General features: G+C 39.5%; 1 protein-coding gene across 1 annotated transcript in view; it reads left to right on the plus strand.

Annotated features, from left to right (window-relative positions):
- Positions 1-18,293, plus strand: part of LOC140245536 (triple functional domain protein-like) — a 333,573-nt gene that overhangs the window by 170,055 nt on the left and 145,225 nt on the right. The window contains exons 33-36 of the mRNA XM_072325101.1: positions 827-908; positions 3,060-3,147; positions 4,776-4,878; positions 16,925-17,162. Coding sequence (XP_072181202.1) covers positions 827-908; positions 3,060-3,147; positions 4,776-4,878; positions 16,925-17,162 — 511 coding nt within the window. The remainder of the gene's footprint in view (positions 1-826; positions 909-3,059; positions 3,148-4,775; positions 4,879-16,924; positions 17,163-18,293) is intronic.

Below are 18,293 nucleotides of genomic sequence, written 5' to 3' on the forward strand. Positions count from 1 at the left end.
TCAAAAAATCAAAGAAGTCAAAACAAATTAGATTTAGCAAACATTCTAAAAACTTCAAACAATAATATGAGCTGCAGAATGATTACTAATATATGTATGAATGAAATTTTTATTTTCATAAGTTGATAGCGTCAATTTTCATCTTCCATGTAAATAATTGTAAAGAAAATTGAAACCTACTCGTTTAAAAAACAATAACAAACAAACAAACCCAAAAATGAATACAGCAAAATGAACAGCAGAAAGATTAGATAGTTATAGCCCTTATTTGATAGCATTGCATTTCACTTTTCATATGATGAAATGAATAATTGATTAAATAGATGAAAATGAATAAACATTGATATTAACAGCAGGATGATAACGACTTTTGCCGTGAGAGATGATTGTCTTGCTTCATCCCTCTGTTTCTACCACCATTGCTACACTGATACGAACAGATATGACAAGGAGTTCGTGTGTATGATAGATAGAGCTAAATGTTGAGTTTGCTGTGTGCATCCGAAGCTGTCAAGTCTCCTTGGTTCTGTGGGAAGCTTCCTGAAACATGTATCAACTTCATATGCTAACAAGAGAACTCAAAAGCCTCAAAGAAAATCATTTGCCCATTTAGATTTATATATCTCCCCTATTGCTCTTTCTTATGACCTCATAATTTTGACATTTGACTGGTGGCAACCCTTGTGAATCCTCTCGTTATGAAGTAGGCATACCATTCATGGATACACTCTATGAATGAAGTTTGCTCTATCCAGGTAAAGAATTTATTCATGTATAATGTATCATTTCTTTGTTTTGTTATTTTTGTTCTTTCCTTCCTTGGCAGGCGCCCTCTATGGACAACAAGCAGGAGTGGATTCGGAAACTGAGAGAAGTGGTTCAAGACAGACAAATTCACCTCAGAGCAGGTATGTGACCTCAAACTGTCTTCCTGTCTGGTTTTCTACAATTTTTTTTTCTTCGACTTTTTGCATCCTACCGTTTATGCCATATATTTTGTGGGGTATCTATTCTTTGTAAAATTCGCAAGCCACATGCTATTTTAGAATGATATTAACTCTGATGCTGACATGAATGTGACATGCACAAGTATGTGGGCCGGTATGCAGTAGGCAATACATGAACAAGGTGCGTGATAATACTGTTTATTAGTACTACGTGTAAGTCTTGGCACTCTCACTGTCAGAATGGATGCAAGCACTTTGCAATTGCTCCGACCATTGCCATACTCCCTGACCATAAATTTAACCACTTGCAACATTGTCGGAAAGTCCCAATTTGCAAAAAATTAGACTCGCTATATACGGCGTATACAGTATTTACAGTGATTGTGTGCTGGAAGCATATGACTTTTTATTGCAACATTTTAATCTGTTCCTTACGAGAACCTGGTATACCAGTTTCCCAAGACATAGACAGGAGTACCAGCATTCGTGGCCTAAATTCATGTTAATTTGTGTCTTGCTGCCCAGAAAATTGGTTTTTATACCAAGATTAGCATTTCTTCTATCAATATCTGTTTTCTGTTTGTATGAAAACTGCATGTATCGCAGTATTATTTGACTTTCTTCCAATGTAGTGTGCGCTTGTTTTGCTGTAAAACTTGTATAAAGATGTACATAGCGATCAAAGGGTGAGCTCAGTAGAAATTTGATTTCGCTGCCCCCATTCAGTTGCGTCTTTTTCTGTATAGCAAAAGAGTTTGTGAGCCCATGAGCGCACGCTCTGTTCACACCTTGCGCCCGATCGATATTTCCATTGTGTGATGGCACATGTAGTTGACCGAGGAAAGGGGGTATATGCACCGCTTGACTGCCTTCACACAGGTGGATTACCAACCTGTCATTTTTCTGTCGACCAGCAAAAACAATCTCATTTGGGGGCATTGGAGGCACTCAGAGAATTGCGGGAGGAACGGGTTAATTGTATAAGCATGATTCGTGGAGATAAGAATTAGTGTCAGCTGGAGAGCTGAAAGTGTTACATGTACTTGTATCTCCACTTACCATGTAAAGCGTTCACAGCCTTCATTGTTGTTGTTTTTTTCAGCGGACTATCTGTGTCTGTCACACAGTAAATTTAATCCATTGGAACTTACAGTGTTTGCTCAATTAAAGTTCATGTGTCCTTTTTGCAATCTTGAAAGTTAAATCCCTTTCATATGCTGGTATATTGTAGAGGTAGGTAATTCAGACCTTCGCTCGCGATAGCCAAACTGGAAACTTCTTTATAACGGAAAGGGAAAGCAATATTATCTACACGTACATGTATATATATTTGTAGTGATGTTATTTGAACCCTGAAAAATATCAAACCAGCATATTTGGTCCAAAAGGAGAGCATGAGTGACATGGGGTTATTTTTTTTCTTTTTAAAAACAACTCTCAGGTTTATTACCATAGGATTTCATACATGATATTGGGAGACATTATTGTTCAATCATGCAAAACTTCATAATGTTTGCAAAAGGGACATACAGTGTATGACCTTTTTTATCAGGTGAAGCAGCAACTGCTGAGTAAGCTAGAAGTACATGTATGGCTGATCTAAATTCTCACCAAGGAAAAAAAAAGAAAAGTGATCCTCCCTGATCACATTTCCCAGAAAAAGAACTGGGTCCACATAGAAAACAAAGATGATGATTTGTGGAATAGGAATATCAAACCTGGTAATTTTCTGCCTAAAAAGGACTTCTGTATTACCTCAATTAAGCAGGGTTTTAAAATCCAGTGATCTTATGAGCTAAGCAGAGCTTAGGGGAGAAAGATATACCTGCAAGGAATCACCACAAGACTGGGACACAAGTGCCTCATTCTTGGAATTTTGTTCATCCAATCACCGACCATTCCTGGAAAAATGCATCCATTATATGTGGAATGGTGGAATAATGCCTGGAGACCCAGTATTCTGAAATCCTACTGCAGCACGCCAAGATTTTAATTCATTTTGAGATGTGAGAAGGAAAATTGCTTGAATTTCTAGGAATTAGTGATTTATGCAGGTGCCAGAAAATGGTGATCTCATTTTGTTCTTTGTTTTTGTTTTTGATTTTTCTTCAGCTCTGACGGACACAGTTAAGTTTTCCAAGGCCTCCTTCACTCAAAGTGCGGCCCCAGGGTCCGGCAGTCTCAGCCAGAAATCAAGCAGGTGAGTGTCTGTAGATAATTCCATTCCTTCTTCTGCCCTAGTGGTATTCTGCTTTCCTGCCATTGCGCTCTAGCTTTGCAGCCCCTCCCCTCCTGCCTCCTCATCCCCCCCCCCCCCCCAGTTGCTCCCTACATACTTGTACCTATCTCTGGCTTCCCAACCCATCCCCATCCTACCTTTCCCCTTCCCCTCCTCCCTTTTAGTCCCCCACCCCTAGCCAACCTTCAACCTGCTTTCCTGCCCACTACTTACCAGCTTCTAAACTCCTCCCCAGCTTCCCAACCCATCCCCCTTCTGCATTCTTGCCCTTCCCCTCTGGCTGCCCAAGCACTCTCTCTTTTCCCCTTTCCTCTCTTGCTTCTGTGCCCTTCCCCATCCTACCTTCCTGCCCACCCCCTACCTACTCCCCAACCCCTCCCTCCATCTCACCCCACCCTGTCTCTTCGCCCATTCCCTGTGCATTCCTACTCCCTCCTCCCCTACCTCTCCCATCCAACCTTATACCAGCTCCTAACATCTTTCATGCCCCGCCCCTCTATGTATCCCTGACTACCCCCTTTCTTCCTTCTCCTTACCCCACCCCCTTCCTTCCTTTGCAATCTACACCGATAAGCCAAGATTCTCAGTACTCACTGTCAATCCATCTTAAATATATTCCAAGGAATCTAGGAGTCTCCCTGGTATTTATTCAGAGTGCAGTGATTAAATCCATGATATAGGCTTTAGGCTACATCAAACTTAATGCAGGGGGAATTTGATTCTTGGCTTTTCTCACTGCGTACATTGCACATTTCCGGGTGGATCTTTGATCAAAAGGCTTCTAGTGTCGTGACATAAGCTCATCACTAGTCACCACTGTGAAGCCAGTAGATGAATTCAGGGAAAGAATTCTGTATTTTTCTGTTCACTCTTTGATGCTACCACAGCCAGGCATGAATGATGTCATGGTTCTGTGGCAGAAAGTTCTTTGTTAACTAAAAAATGAAGGTTTGTAATCGATGACGCATATGTCTCTAAGTATGTTTATACGCATTGTGGAAGCTACCTGTTACGTTGAGTCACATATTAATCCATAGCCTCCTTGATTTGATAAGTTCCTATAGAGTTAGCATGTAGCAGACCTGGTTTCAGTTGACAAAGGCTTAACCCATTGAGGATGAGTCCCAAGTAAACTCGGGCAAGTGTGTATGGGAAATGAGTGTTGAAGCAAAATGAGCCTGTCCTCAACGAGTTAAAGTTGACATCACTGAGCCTTACATAAGTGGGAGAATGAAAACTGACTAATGATGATGGCAATGATGCTAGGTTAACGATTGTGAAGTCATAAGTTTTGTCTTTAAACCAGTCCAATTTTCTGTTATATGAGAAAATGTTTCCAGTGCATTTCAAGTTTATTACTGATCATTGAGTTACCTCAATCCTTTTAATTTGTAAAAAAAAAAAGAAAAAATCTGTCATGTTAGTTTTACAGAGAGCATTTGTTGTATCTCCCAGCTGATTGTGATTGAGGACTAGATGGCTTGATCTAGACCATCTCTCCCCTGTGTTGTGTCGAGGCTCTAGTCCGAATTCTGTCACGTTGATGCCTTTTTCTTTGATCGCCTTCGGTTTCACTCTTTCTCGTCTAGGAGCTACAACTCTGAGGAAAGTTTGAATGATGAATCCCTTCTGGAAAGAGCTGACAGGAATTCAATCACGTCCGTCTCCACGACCAACACAAACAGTGACAAGGTGAGTCTGACCTGTTCGTATTGTCCGTCATCATGTGATGTCTTGTATCTTTTGATATGTAGTGTGGCAGGCAAGGTGGCCCAATTGGTAGTAGAGCACCCACAGCTCTCTGGATGTGTTCGATTGCTCTTTTTGCAGCATACAGCACTGTACCATGCCTGTGTCAGAGGAGCTCTTGAACGCTCCCAAAGCAAATCAAACCATACCATGCAAGTCCAAAAGTGCATCACATCCCGACGTGGTCCAAAAATTTTTACCAGTTCTGCACCAGAAAACACTCAAAGGCAAACTGATCCAAAAACATACTGTACCAGAGGTTGACATGAAAGGATCGCATGTAATACAGAATGCAAGGATTTTATTCTGCGCATTAGCGACATTGTTTTTTAGGGTAAACAGGATGAAGTGATTGATCCTATTCCTATGCAATGTGTGATCCTTCTTAACCCATTGAGGATGAGTCTCAAATACACTCAGGCAGGTGTCCATGGGAAATGTGTGTTATAGCAAAATCAGTCCATCCTCGACAGGTTAATCGAGTCCTGAGAGAACTTGTGAGATCTGTTATCTCTGCAGAGTGCTCAAACACTCCCACTGCGAACCAGTCTGGCACGGAACGGGTGCAGTTTGGTTAACTTTGAGCGCTCAAACATGGTGCCCAATTCTCAAGGACCCCCCCCCCCCCCCAAAAAAAAAGTAATAATAATAATAAATAAATAAATAAAAAAATGAAAAAAAAAAATACATTTTCATGTCCTGACAAGAATACTACAAAGTCTCCCTGATTGCATAATGATTTCTCTTTCCTTTGGGGAAATCCCCCATTTCTGATGTGTGAACATTGGCCGCCTTGCAGCGACAAGTCTGTATGACAATCCAGGGCTCAGGTTATTAGAGCCCAGCTGAGGCAAGACACTCCCTCCTACAGCGGGGACATAAAATGCAGGTCACTTTGTGAGACTTGCAGCTCGAGCAAATAAAATGATGGTACATCGCTTTCTCTTGCAAAGAGTAGAGCACAAACCATGGCCCCATTTCATAAAAGATGTTACATGTAGCATAGCAACTCTTGCTGGATTGGCAACCTCTTGCGTAGCAGCAGCCAATCAGGAAGCTGGATTCTTGTCATTACCATGACAATCACCATTCCAGCAAGAGGTGCTATCATATCAACTCTTTATGAAATGGGACCCAGGTGAAGTGCCCACCTTTCAATAACCTTGGAAAATTAGTTCATGATGTCATCCCCATGTTTCCCACACCTTGTGATGCACACCATGTGACTATAGTGTACAAACAGTGTCAAGAAGGCATGTAGCGGCATGAGAATGAATGAATGAGTAAAGTGTTGTGTGTGGTTGTCAGACGATAATTACATGTCAGGTTCACACATTGTATATTTTTAGGGAAGACTGACGAACACTTGCTTGTCTCAAAGGGTTTGCTAGTGTCAAATAAATACAAAGCTATATGAAGCAGTCATACGCGATGGATTTGTGATGTTCAATGTTCAAATTCTTCAAGTGATCTAATGTATGTGTGTAACTTGATGGCTTGGAGTCAAATTCCCCTTGTTGACTCATTTCATCTTGAAATTATGAAAGTATACAAATATGGTCATATTAATATGGCATTTGTGGAATTTCAGAGTTTAATAGTTTAGCTTTATCCTGGTTTTTGTATTTCTTTTTTTTTTTTAGCAGTAGTCCTTGCATTTGAATCTGGAATTTGAGAGCTTGTGAAATTGAGATATAAGGTGTGTGTTGTTGTTGTTGTTGTTGTAGTTTTTTTTTTTTTTTTTGGGGGGGGGGGGGGAGTTTTTATAGACCTCTATTTCACTTGTCTATGTTTTTATTCCCTTGTTAACACCCATGGATCACATGAGAGTGGTGTGGACAGCTACAGGTATAACTTTAATTTTTAAAAACAGTCAGTCATGATATTGATACACTGCATCTCAAACTAAAAAAAACAGAGGGTGCTTTATATGAGCATGCCAAAGTTCAAGTTAATCTTACAAGCCCTTCAAAATTTTAAATCTTCCTTTGTGTTAGCTTGCCTAAATGCAAGTTGGTGCTTTTAATAGACACTTTACTACAAAGCCCCCTTTTTTCCAAAGTACTGTAACAGGTTGGAGTTTCTATCAACTTGTTTCAATGGGTCAGGAAAATTATATTTTGATGGTTTATATGGCATCTTAAAGCTGAGAAGTGCTTCCTCAAAACAAACAGACAAAACAAAAGTGAACAGAATAATTTTTCATGATTGTGTCTTTACATTTCACTCATATTTTAACATGTTTGGAAGGCGATTGTAGTAGAAGTTCTCCAAGGCACAACTTGAGAATTTTTGTCTGTTTGTTTGTTTGTTTGGTTTGTTCCTCCTGTGAGGAAAAGTTAATAAATTAGAAAAGCAAGCTGTGGATGGCTTGAGTGTGTTGGACCCATTAAGCTGAGAGACAGAAGAAGTTTGGGAATAATATATTTTTGTATCCTACATGTGTTTGCTGTTGGTATCTCTGGATGAGTTCTTGAATGGATGAGAAACTATCAATAAAGGGCCATTGGATGGTTTCCTGTCCCACATCATGTTTCTTTTCAATTGGATTTCTGTTGCCTCCTCTCTATACCATGGTAATGCACCCTTCTCCTCCTCCTCCTCTTCTTCTTTCTGTTCTTCCTCCTTCCTCTTCTGCTATTCTTTTTCCTCATCCATTTTCTCTCCGCCACCTCTTGCTTGCCCCTCTCCTGGTCCTCCTCTTCTTCCTCCTCCCCTCTTTCCCTCCTCTCCTTCCTCCTTTCTCTGTTCTTCTCCTCTTCCCCCTCTTGCTCATCCTCTTGTCCTCCTACTCCTCTCCACCTCCTCTTTCCCTCCTCCTCCTATTCTCCTCCACTTCCTGTTCCTCCTTCTCTTCTTCCTTCTCTTCCTGTTCCTCCTCCTCCTTATCCTCTTCCTCTTCTCCCTCCTCCTCCTTTTCTCTACTTCTTCCTCCTCCTCTTTCTCCTCCTCCTCCTCTTCCTCTACCTCTTCCTCCTCCACCTCTTCCTCCCATTCTTTCTCCTTCTCCTCCTGCCCTCCTATCTTTCATTATTCTCTTTCCCTTCCTTTCCTCTTCCTCCATCTCTTCATCTTCTTCCTCCCCTCTTCCTCTTCTCCCTCTTCTTCCTTCTCTTCATTCTCTACCTCTTCTTCCTCCTCTTCATCTATTTTCCTCCAATTATTCCATATCGTCCTCCTCTTTTTCCTTTTTTCCCTCTTCCTCCTTTTATTCATCTTCTTCCTCCACATATTCCTTCTCCTACTCTTGCTCTTCTTCTAACTCCTCTTTCTCTTTTCTTCTTTTCCTCTTCCTCATCTTCTTCTTCTTTCTCCTGCTCCTCAACTTCTTTCTCCCTCATCCTCCTCCCCTTTCTTCCTCTACTTTGTCATCCTCCTCTTCTTCCACCCATTCTTTCTCCTCCTCCTCCTCCTGCACTCTTCCTATTCTTCTTCCCCCATCTCTTTCCTCTACTTCGTATTCTTCTTCCCCTTTCTCCTGCCCCGCCACTTTCTCCTTCCTTCTCGTACTTCTCTCTCCAATTCTTCATCTTCCTCTTCCTCCTCCCCCTCTTTCCCCACCTCCTCCTCTTCATCTTCCACCTATTCTTTTTCCTGTTCCACTTCCCCTCTTTCTCATATTCTTCTTCCTCTTCTTCTTTCCTTCCCATCCTCTTCTTCCTTTGCCCCTCATCATCATCATCCTTCCCCTTCTCCGTCCCACACCAGCTGAGGTGACGGATATCCTGCTAAAATGTTTGCAGCAGCACACTGTCTACCCTTTTTCCCATCTGCCGAGATGTTGGTTCCAGAGTACACAAGGCTGACAGCCTTTTTCCTCTGATACCCTTCTCTTTCTGTTACGAGGTGGAAACAGGATACCTTCAGTCAGGCTTGGTTTACACGTGAGAGGAAAAAGTCTGTCCTCGATCAGTTGTTTCTAGTTCCACAGATCTCTCTTCTTCTTTTTTTCTTCCCTTCTTCCATTTTTATCATCTCCTCTCTTCATTTTCTTCACCAAATCTCTTCTCTCTTTGACCCTATATATTTTGTTCTTTCGTTGTTTATGTAAGATCATAAGTGTATGTTATTTCCTTCATCATTTGCAGTTTTCTTTTTTTCTTCTTCATATCAAATACAATCTTTTCTTCCATTTTATATCTTTCTTTCCATTTTTCTATTTTTCCTTGTTTTCTCCTATCATATTTCCCATCATATGTTGTTTCTTTTTGAAGAGACTTTGTAGCTTACCACTACGAGTGTAATAATTAAAGGTGCTGATGATGAAAATGATGTGTAACAAAATACAAAATGTTATTTTATCAGTTAAAGACATACTAGATGGGATGGCAACCTCCTTTTAAGCAGACGAGTACTAAGTGAACCATTTCCAATAATGCACTTTTTTTTTTCTATTGCCTGCACAATGTGCGAATTGCATAAATGTGTCAGTGTGGTGTAATGTGTTTTCACTGTTTTCACATATAAATTGAATTTGCCTGGGAGGAGTGAAATTTAATATTTTATTCCATTACCAGCTTCTCCCGTTATCAGTTTCCTGGAATCAGCGTTTCTCTTATCAATCCTGCGACTGTCAAAAAAACCTTCGCAATTCTGCTTTCAAAGTACTTTTGAAATGTCTTTAAAATATGAAAAAAAAAACACCAAAAGGTTCTTATCCAATCTCGTTCTGAATGACTGTCATCAAAGTAGCCCATATTTCTGATTCCAGGTAGTAGCTACACATTAACTTAAAGAGCTCAAGTGTCATTTTTGAATTCACAGTCCAGTGGACATGTGGAAGTTGTTAGACTTCAATGAGTCAATGGAAAGATTGTATTCATAATTCAACTGTTTTCATTATTCAAGTTTTTTTTTTCTTTGACTGTTCACCCTAACACATAGTCTATGTAGGAGAAAGGTGAATAGCTAAAATTGGTCAACTTCATGAAATCTGCATAAATTCAGAAATAAAAGCTACAAAGAGAGAAACCTAGAGCTTAAAGGCACTGTTTACCATTGGGAGCAGTGATTTCAAAAAAAAAAAAAAAAGGTACCAGTTATCACATTTGATGCATGTATAGTTCAGTTGCATCACAAAATGTCCTGCCACATAAAATTCTGCAGTAAAGCCACAAGGATGAGGAGATATCACTAATTTTCTCAATAAACCATAGCTATATAATGTGGTTTATTCTAGTAATGAATCAGATTAAACTATTGTTCACATTCTGTGTCTTCGAAAATACTTACATTAGCACTGATGAAAATAATGGTTAACATTTTTACATTTAATTGTTTGCTTCTATCCATAACTCACATTTTAGAACTAGTTTGAAGCACTAAAGCTTTTTTTTTTTTTTAATCAGCATTCTGCATTTGGTAAATATTGGTTTAATGTCATGTAGAATATTTGCCAATATAAGCACCAGTTATAGAAATATGAACAACCAAATGCTCAGATGAAAGAGGTTATATTACTAAACCCCATGGAAAATAGCAATGAATGATAAAAGAAAAAAAATAATGAAATTATAACATAAACTGAAGTTTGAAAAAATCAATATTTGTCTAAACTCAGAATGACATTTTCCCTGTCTTTCTATCTAATTATCTATCAATCAATCTATCTATTTATCTATCCATCTATCTATCCATCCATCCATCCATCCATCCATCTATCTATCTATCTATCTATCTATCCATCTATCTATCTATCCATCTATCTATCTATCTATCTATCTATCCATCTATCTATCTATCTATCAATCTATCTATCCATCTATCTATCTATCCATCTATCTATCTATCTATCTATCTATCTTTCTATCTTTCTATCTATCCATCTATCTATCTATCTATCAATCTATCTATCCATCTATCTATCTATCCATCTATCTATCTATCCATCTATCTATCTATCTATCTATCTATCTATCTATCTATCTTTCTATCTTTCTATCTATCTGTCTGTCTGTCCATCTACATTGTATCTATATCTCTATCTCTATAAAGTTTTGTCTCACTCTCACAAGAAATTGAAATGTATCTCTTGCATTTCCATACATAGAGACAAAGTAATTCAGAAAGAAGTCATTTCAGATCTGAGCAGATTTGGAGCATCTTGTTTGTTGTTGTTTTTTTCATGTGAATGTCTTATTCTTGTGTGGAAAGTGTGGAATAGATTGCGTTAATTGTGATACAATTACAAAAAAAAAAAGAAAGAAAGAAAAAGAGGATTTAGACAAGATATTTGAAAAGGTGTACCATTATAGTCATACCTGCTTTTGAGGGTAGAATAGCCATTTAAAACATCCTTATTTTTCAGATTGGTAATATGTGAGTAATCACAGTCAAAGTTAAAATGCTACAGTCACACCTGATGAGTATAGCAGAGCATAGTTAAGAATATTTTTCTCATCTTCTCTTCCGTCAATTTTCTTTCTTTTGCTCAATTTTTATTTGTCCTCTCTGTATCTGTGATTTTCAATTCTACTGGTAGTGTATTTTCCATACTTAACCTCGAGATGAAACGAAAACAAAACGACAAACCCACAAATCAAGCCTCTGTAACTATTCAGCGGACGACTCATTTCCTGAAATTTGCTCCCGCTATGCCGATCAGGATTGGGGAGAGAGGTTTTTCAGACGCCGCTGGATGGCCGGTCCGTCTTGAGTGCGGAGCATCGAGACAGGATAGACTGTATACTTGGGGATAATGGAGATGGGAGGGGGGGGGGGTGGAGCTGACGTGAGCGAATGCGTACGTTCTGCCAACAAACCGGGGGAAAAGGATGGCCGGCTTGCGTCATGCATTACCCTCGCTTACGCACAGCATTGCAAAGAGATAAGAAGAAAGTGAGGAAGATTGTCAAGGAACTAGATGTCGGTGAAAGGGAATCTGCCTCTCATCCGCCTGCCACGTAACTGTTGAAATTTAGGGGGTGGGGTGAGAACTTGAGTTGGGGTTAGTGTGTGAGCCAGCCTGCTGTTGTTAGAGAAACTGAATTAAAAAGCAGAAATAACCATTGAAGATGAAAGAGTACATGAGATTTTTCACTTTATACTTGAGGTTGGCTTGTTGGGTTCTTTGTTTTTCATTTGCAGAGACAATTTTCTCTAAACTTTTGGAGGTTTAAAGTTCATTACAGTTGCCAGACCTGCTAATGACTCGACCTGTCCTCTTTGAATAATGTCTACCACGATCAAGTAAAGGACATTATACAAATTTGTGCACAGAAATTACTTCTAAGGAGAACCAGGTACCATGTATGTCTTGAACAAACTTTACCAGGGAGCATGTCATGTGCAAGGTGGTTGATTAATCCATTGAGGACGGACTGATTTTGCTACAACACGCATTTCCCATAAACCCCTGCCCGAGTATACTCGGAACTCATCCTCAATGGGTTAAGGCCACTAATAACTCTTTATGTGCCAAAGCACTAAGCTTAACCTGGGGGGCATTTCATGAAGGAACTTGTCGGATAAAATATCTGACAAGTCAATTATATCCAATAAGTTTTGAGAAATTCTTTAGTCTGATTGGCTGATTTCTCTGAACTTGTTGGATATAATTGACTTGTCGGACATTTCATCCGACAAGTTCCTTCATGAAATGCCCCCCAGATAAGCTTATTCTCTATTCTGCAATAGGGAGGGGGGGGGGGGAGGGGGATTAGGTAATCTATGTTCATTGTCAGTTACATTTCCAACTATCGGTGCCAGTTGGTGAAGAAAGCATTATAGCAGACGTGGAGGCAGTTTGAAGGTCAAGGCACGTGGTACATTGTAGGTGTTGACACACATGTGGTCAAACTCTGACCATTAGTTGAACATTGTTATTCTGTCCCTGCATTAGCTGAACTTTTGAGCCATGTTGAGCTTACGCTGCCTGGGGGTGGGGGAACTGGGGAACAACTGCCCTTGATTATTTCCTAAATGAGGGCTTCTTCCTGTAATGATAATGTCGTTGAGCTGAGTAGGTCGTCGTGCGCTACATTCCCGCAGCCAAAGTCGCCATTTGTTTTCAGTTCCCTTCCCAATGTCAAAATCATTAGGTTACGTATCTTGGTCTCTTTCTGTACTAGAACTCCAGATTAAAAACCCTCTACTAAAAAGGTCATGGACTGTACTGGAAGATACATGTACCTTGGAATAGATTCTTAAAGGTCACAATAGTTCAGATGGCAGGTACAATGTCTTTTTTGCCCCATGAGTTCATGTCTAAGTAGAGTCACTGGAAGTATGCCTTTTTATTGAACGTCAGTTTCTTTCATTGTGCAAAACACATGTTACAGTGTACATGGCTCTTACCACTTGTTGTTCAACAATAGCTATATTCTCTATAACAGGACAGTGTGAGACAGACAGACAGACAGACAGACAAAGAAAAAAAAAGATGGACAGACAGCATGTCATTGCATTGGAACATCAATTTTGCTGTGAGGGAAGTACAAAGCTAGTTTCCATGACAAGAGCTGCTGTATCATGTTTTTTTCTCAGAATTTTTACATCATACAGGGCAATTGAAGCATTTTAAATTGCAATTAAAAAATAGTTGATTTTGTGTCAAAACACTTGCATCACTTGAAGATTTCACGTATAAAAACTCAGTACATCATGATATAAGATAAGAAAGGCCCCTGCCATATATATTATTGAGAGTCATGTGACATAGTCTCCCAATGATCTTTTTTTTCTTCTCTTTCTTCTGCTTTATGAATTGAATGCACTGACGTTTTCACAATTTCAGTGTGGAAGCTGCAGTTTAGAAAATTCTGTACTACTGTCACAGTTTTTTTTTTTTCTCAAAGTTTTGTTTGTTTGTTTTTTTTTTTGGGGGGGGGGGTCATGATCAAGTTTCCAAATCATTACAATCATTTCATTTTACTGTCATTTTCTTTTGATTTATTATTATTATTATTATTTTTTTTTATTATTATTTTTTTTTTTTTTTGCTTGATAGTAGTAACAAGTAAAGCATGCAGCAGTACTGATGGTTTTGCTCTGGGAGAGGTCTGTTTGTTGCAAAAGCTCATGGGGAAACCATCTTTCTGGCATATAATGCAGATACTTAAAATACGATGACGTCACGCATACACACATACACACGGATGAATGGACACCTAAACACACAGACACATACATTGTAGATGCAGGTGCAAACATACAGCCGTACTGACCGACAGACACAGACACACTGAAGTGTAAACATGCAAACATACAATTGTAGAGACACGCAGACATAGAGACACAGTAAACATGCGGACACAGACATGCAGACATACGAGGCGCATGAACGCACAAACCCACGGACACACGGACACGCAGGAACACTTGTTCCTACGTAGTCAGCCGCATGATTTCTTGACACTCTCGCACTTTCCTCAGGTGAAGTCGAGGGGAAAATATTGAAACCGAGAGACAAGAGATGGGGGAGAAAGAAGAAGACGAAATGAAGAAAGCTAAAAAGTTTGTGACACTGACTTGAAACAAAGTGAATGCACTGGTTGACGTCTCATCCTCAGCTCTCTTCGTCTTCTTCTTCTCTTTCCTTTTTTTCTCCCCCTCCCCTCGGTGACGCCAGGTTGCTGCGGCAACGTCGGATCAATACATAGCGGAGGAGAGGAAGTCATGAGCACGCTCTGATGCGCTTTGCATTCCTTCTGACTTGTCCGGGATCTGCTCGTACATACGAGTCCCCTTGTTCTGTCCTGTCCCGTGTCGCACTGCTGGCTGCCTCCCCTCCTCCCCTCCCCCCCACATCTACCTCCATCTCTGATTGTTTCTTCTTCGTGTCCTTCTCTTTCTGTTTTTTTTTTTTTTTTATTCTTTTTCTCTGCCTCTGTACTTCCTCTTGTTTCCCCGGCCACATAAGTGTAAACTGAGGTCTATGTCACTCTCTGTTGGAGCCGATGAACCGAACTTGATTTATCTGCATTTTGATTTCTGCATCTCTCCTTTTTTTCTATCCCTTCCCCATCTCCCCATCTCGTCTCTTTTTTGCTCTTTTTCATCACAATTTTGTGAAGGTAATTTTCTCAGTTCTCTGGATGTTCTTGGGACTCTGATAGCAGTCAGTGGCAACTGTCGTTGGTTTGTTTAACCCATTTAGGACAGGCTGACTTTGCTACAACATGCATTTCTCATAGACCCCTTCCTGAGTATACTTGGGACGCGTCCTCAATGGCTTAAAGGAATCGTATAGTTTTGGTTGAGACCTAATTTAAGGTTTCTAACTCTTTTGGTGAGATTATGAGAAACTTCGTTTGAAGTATGAAAGAGCATGTAATTCCATGAGAAATTCAATGTTTATTTGATGAAAATTGATTTTGAAATGGCTGAGATATCCAAAACAGAGCGATTCTTTAAAAGTGTGGGACCCACCTTTTATTGCGATCGCTTTGTTTTCCTATTGTTTTTGGATGTCTCAGCAATTCCAAGACTGATTTTCATGACATAAACTTTGAATTTCTCTTAGAATGGTATGCTCTGTACTATCTAATAAGTGGTTTTGTTGTGTCTCGTAAAAAGTTAAAAGCCAAATCCTCATCTCCACCAATACTGTACCTCCCCTTTAAGGTTATATGGTATTTTTCTTTTGTAATCCTCTAACTCAGTCATAAGGCCCTTATAATAGAAGCACTAGAGAGAAAAAATGCCCCCCACCCCCTCCCAAAAAAAAAAATACAGAAGAGAAAGAAAGATAGAGTTAAAGCCAAAAATGACAAGTGATAGCTACCGGATTTGACATCAGCATTGCCGAAGGAAAGAAACTGGCATGTATCCCATTGGTTTCATTCATTGCGTGCATGAGTCAGATTCCAACAAAATTTGCAGACATATCTTGATGACCTTGGATGGATCTGGAAGAATCAATACGAGCAGTGTACATTGTATGTGGGACAGGTATCATTAAATTGTGTAAACTACACTATGTTTAGATTTAAGTCAAGTATCTGCCAAGTCTTCTTGATTCTGCTGGACACTCCCCAAAACTTAAACTACAATTTTGTATCTCATCATATCCTGATATGAGAACACTAAAAGCCCCCTTACTTGGGAATTCCTTATATTTGTTTTTAACCCATTGAGGAGGAGCTGATTTTGCTCTAACACACATTTCCCATAGATGCCTGCCTCAGTATACTTGGGACTAGTCTTCAATGAGTTAATTCTGATGTTGCCTGCTGAAATGCAAATAACACTCATATCTCTGTTACCGCTCTTTGGGACCTTGTGAGAATTTGATATGCGATGTTGGCACCCTTGCAGGCATCAGTGTTCTAGATCTGTGAGGAAATGTTGAATCTAGTCTCATTATTGGAACATACAATTTAAAACAATGTTTCTTTTGATGTGATGACATGAAATCTTTTTACTGTGCTATCACCCTTAAGAATGCTCGCAAACTTTATCGTTCTTTCATTACATGAATAAATTCATATACAAATACCTGTGCCTTTTGTCTAAAAACAGAGAGGAGCATTCAATCATATTGGAGTTGGACACTTTTTCAATGCATTCAGAACATTGCAGCTATACATTTACTGTCAGATTGTGTATTTCTTATAGACATTTAGAATTGTGAGTGCCTTGGGTATCCGTATGAGTGGTTATGTTGTGCATTATAAATGTCTATATTATTATTATTATTATAATTATTACCTAGTGGAATATACATTGTACTACTTGCCTTTTATCACTGTTTCATACATACATTGCAGACACAGATCTATGTGAAGGAGGTTTTGCTGTTGAAATACTTCATTATTATTCAAGGAATTTGCCATCTTCGTTGAGAGTTTGCTAAACTCTCTTGTGTTGTTTTCCCTTCCCTTTGCTATATATTTCTTGTGGTGAATGACAAACATGAATCAAATTTAAACCCAATCTTTGCATTGACTTTAAAGATCTTTACATGCCCTTGAATTATACCACTGTTATGCAATCATATATTTTTCTTTCCTTTCTTTTTCTGCATCTATATTACTTCTCTGCCCGGCAGGATTCGGTGAGGCTGAGTGCGGAATGTGGCGTGGTGGTGGAGGACTTTGAGGCCGAGCCGGGCTCCCAAGAAGAGATGACCATCCGACGCGGTCAAGCGGTGGAGATCCTTGACCAGCCAGCTCCGGACTGGCTGGTGGTGCGCACCCTTGGGCCAGACAATGCCACGCCCGTGGAGGGGCTGGTCCCCACCTACTGTGTCCGTTGCACGGCCAACCGATACAGCTCGGGCAGTCTGGGTATGTACATGTTGTGTGTGGCATATAGACTGTCTCTTCTGTCTCTGTGGTATATTTACATATTTCTCCTGTCATTGTGGTATATTCATATGTTTCTCTTCCATTATTGTGGTATATCTATATATTTCTCTTCTATCATTGTGGTATATTTATATGTTCCTCTTCTATCATTGTGGTATATTTATATATTTCTCTTCTGTTATTGTGGTATGTTTATATATTTCTCTTCTGTCATTGTGGTATGTATTTCTGTTCTGTTATTGTGGTATATTCTCTCTTTTGTCCTCTTCTTTCTCTCTCTATTTATCAATGTATTCTCTTATTTTCTCTTTTTCATTTATACATTGCTTATGGATTCATTTTTTTCTTTGCCTTTCTTTAAAAGTGTTTTGGTGCGTCTTTATGAATCACTACCAAAGGAATAGGCACTGTATAAAAATTATACCACGTTTTACCATTCCTTTAATGCCTTTCCAAGGTTTTTGTTCTTGTGCCTGTGTTTTGTTTATGTTCATTGGCTTTGATGTGCAAAAATAGCTGCAAGAATATGTGATGCTGATTAAGTTTCCTTTATCAACTTTCAAAGTTGCATTGTTGGATGCTAAATGCAGATGACCCATGGATTTGTTGTCGTTGATTTTAGTGTATGTGTCCGTGTATATGTTTGTCTGAGTGCAAAGTTTGTTATAACATGGCGTACGATATTCTCCCTGTTTTGCACCATTATCTGTTTGAGACCACTGCTCAGGCATTAGATGTGAGTGTAACGTTTTCAAAGGAGCTATTCTGTCAATTTCTAGTGCAATGTGGGTGTTCTCCTGTGTGAAATGTGCTGTCATTATGCTCCTACACACTTCCCTTATAAATCACTATGATCATTTGCCAATGTCTTACAATGTAGCTGTACACGTATATCATCCTTCTTCTTTCCTGCAAGTACAATGTATACAGCTTTAAAGTTGTGAAGACTGTATTGTGTATGTTGTGAGTGGTCAAATCTGGAGGTAGTTCCGTCTTTTGAACCCAATGCCTGCGGAAACTGATCTTCATGAATACATATTTTTCGGCAAGAAGAAATTCAAGCCGGAAGAGTGAACAAACTTGTTGCAGCCAAGAGGGAGGGTGCTCAAC

Source organism: Diadema setosum, chromosome 22 (genome assembly GCF_964275005.1).
Source record: "Diadema setosum chromosome 22, eeDiaSeto1, whole genome shotgun sequence".
In the NCBI taxonomy this organism is placed as follows: Eukaryota; Metazoa; Echinodermata; class Echinoidea; order Diadematoida; family Diadematidae; genus Diadema; species Diadema setosum.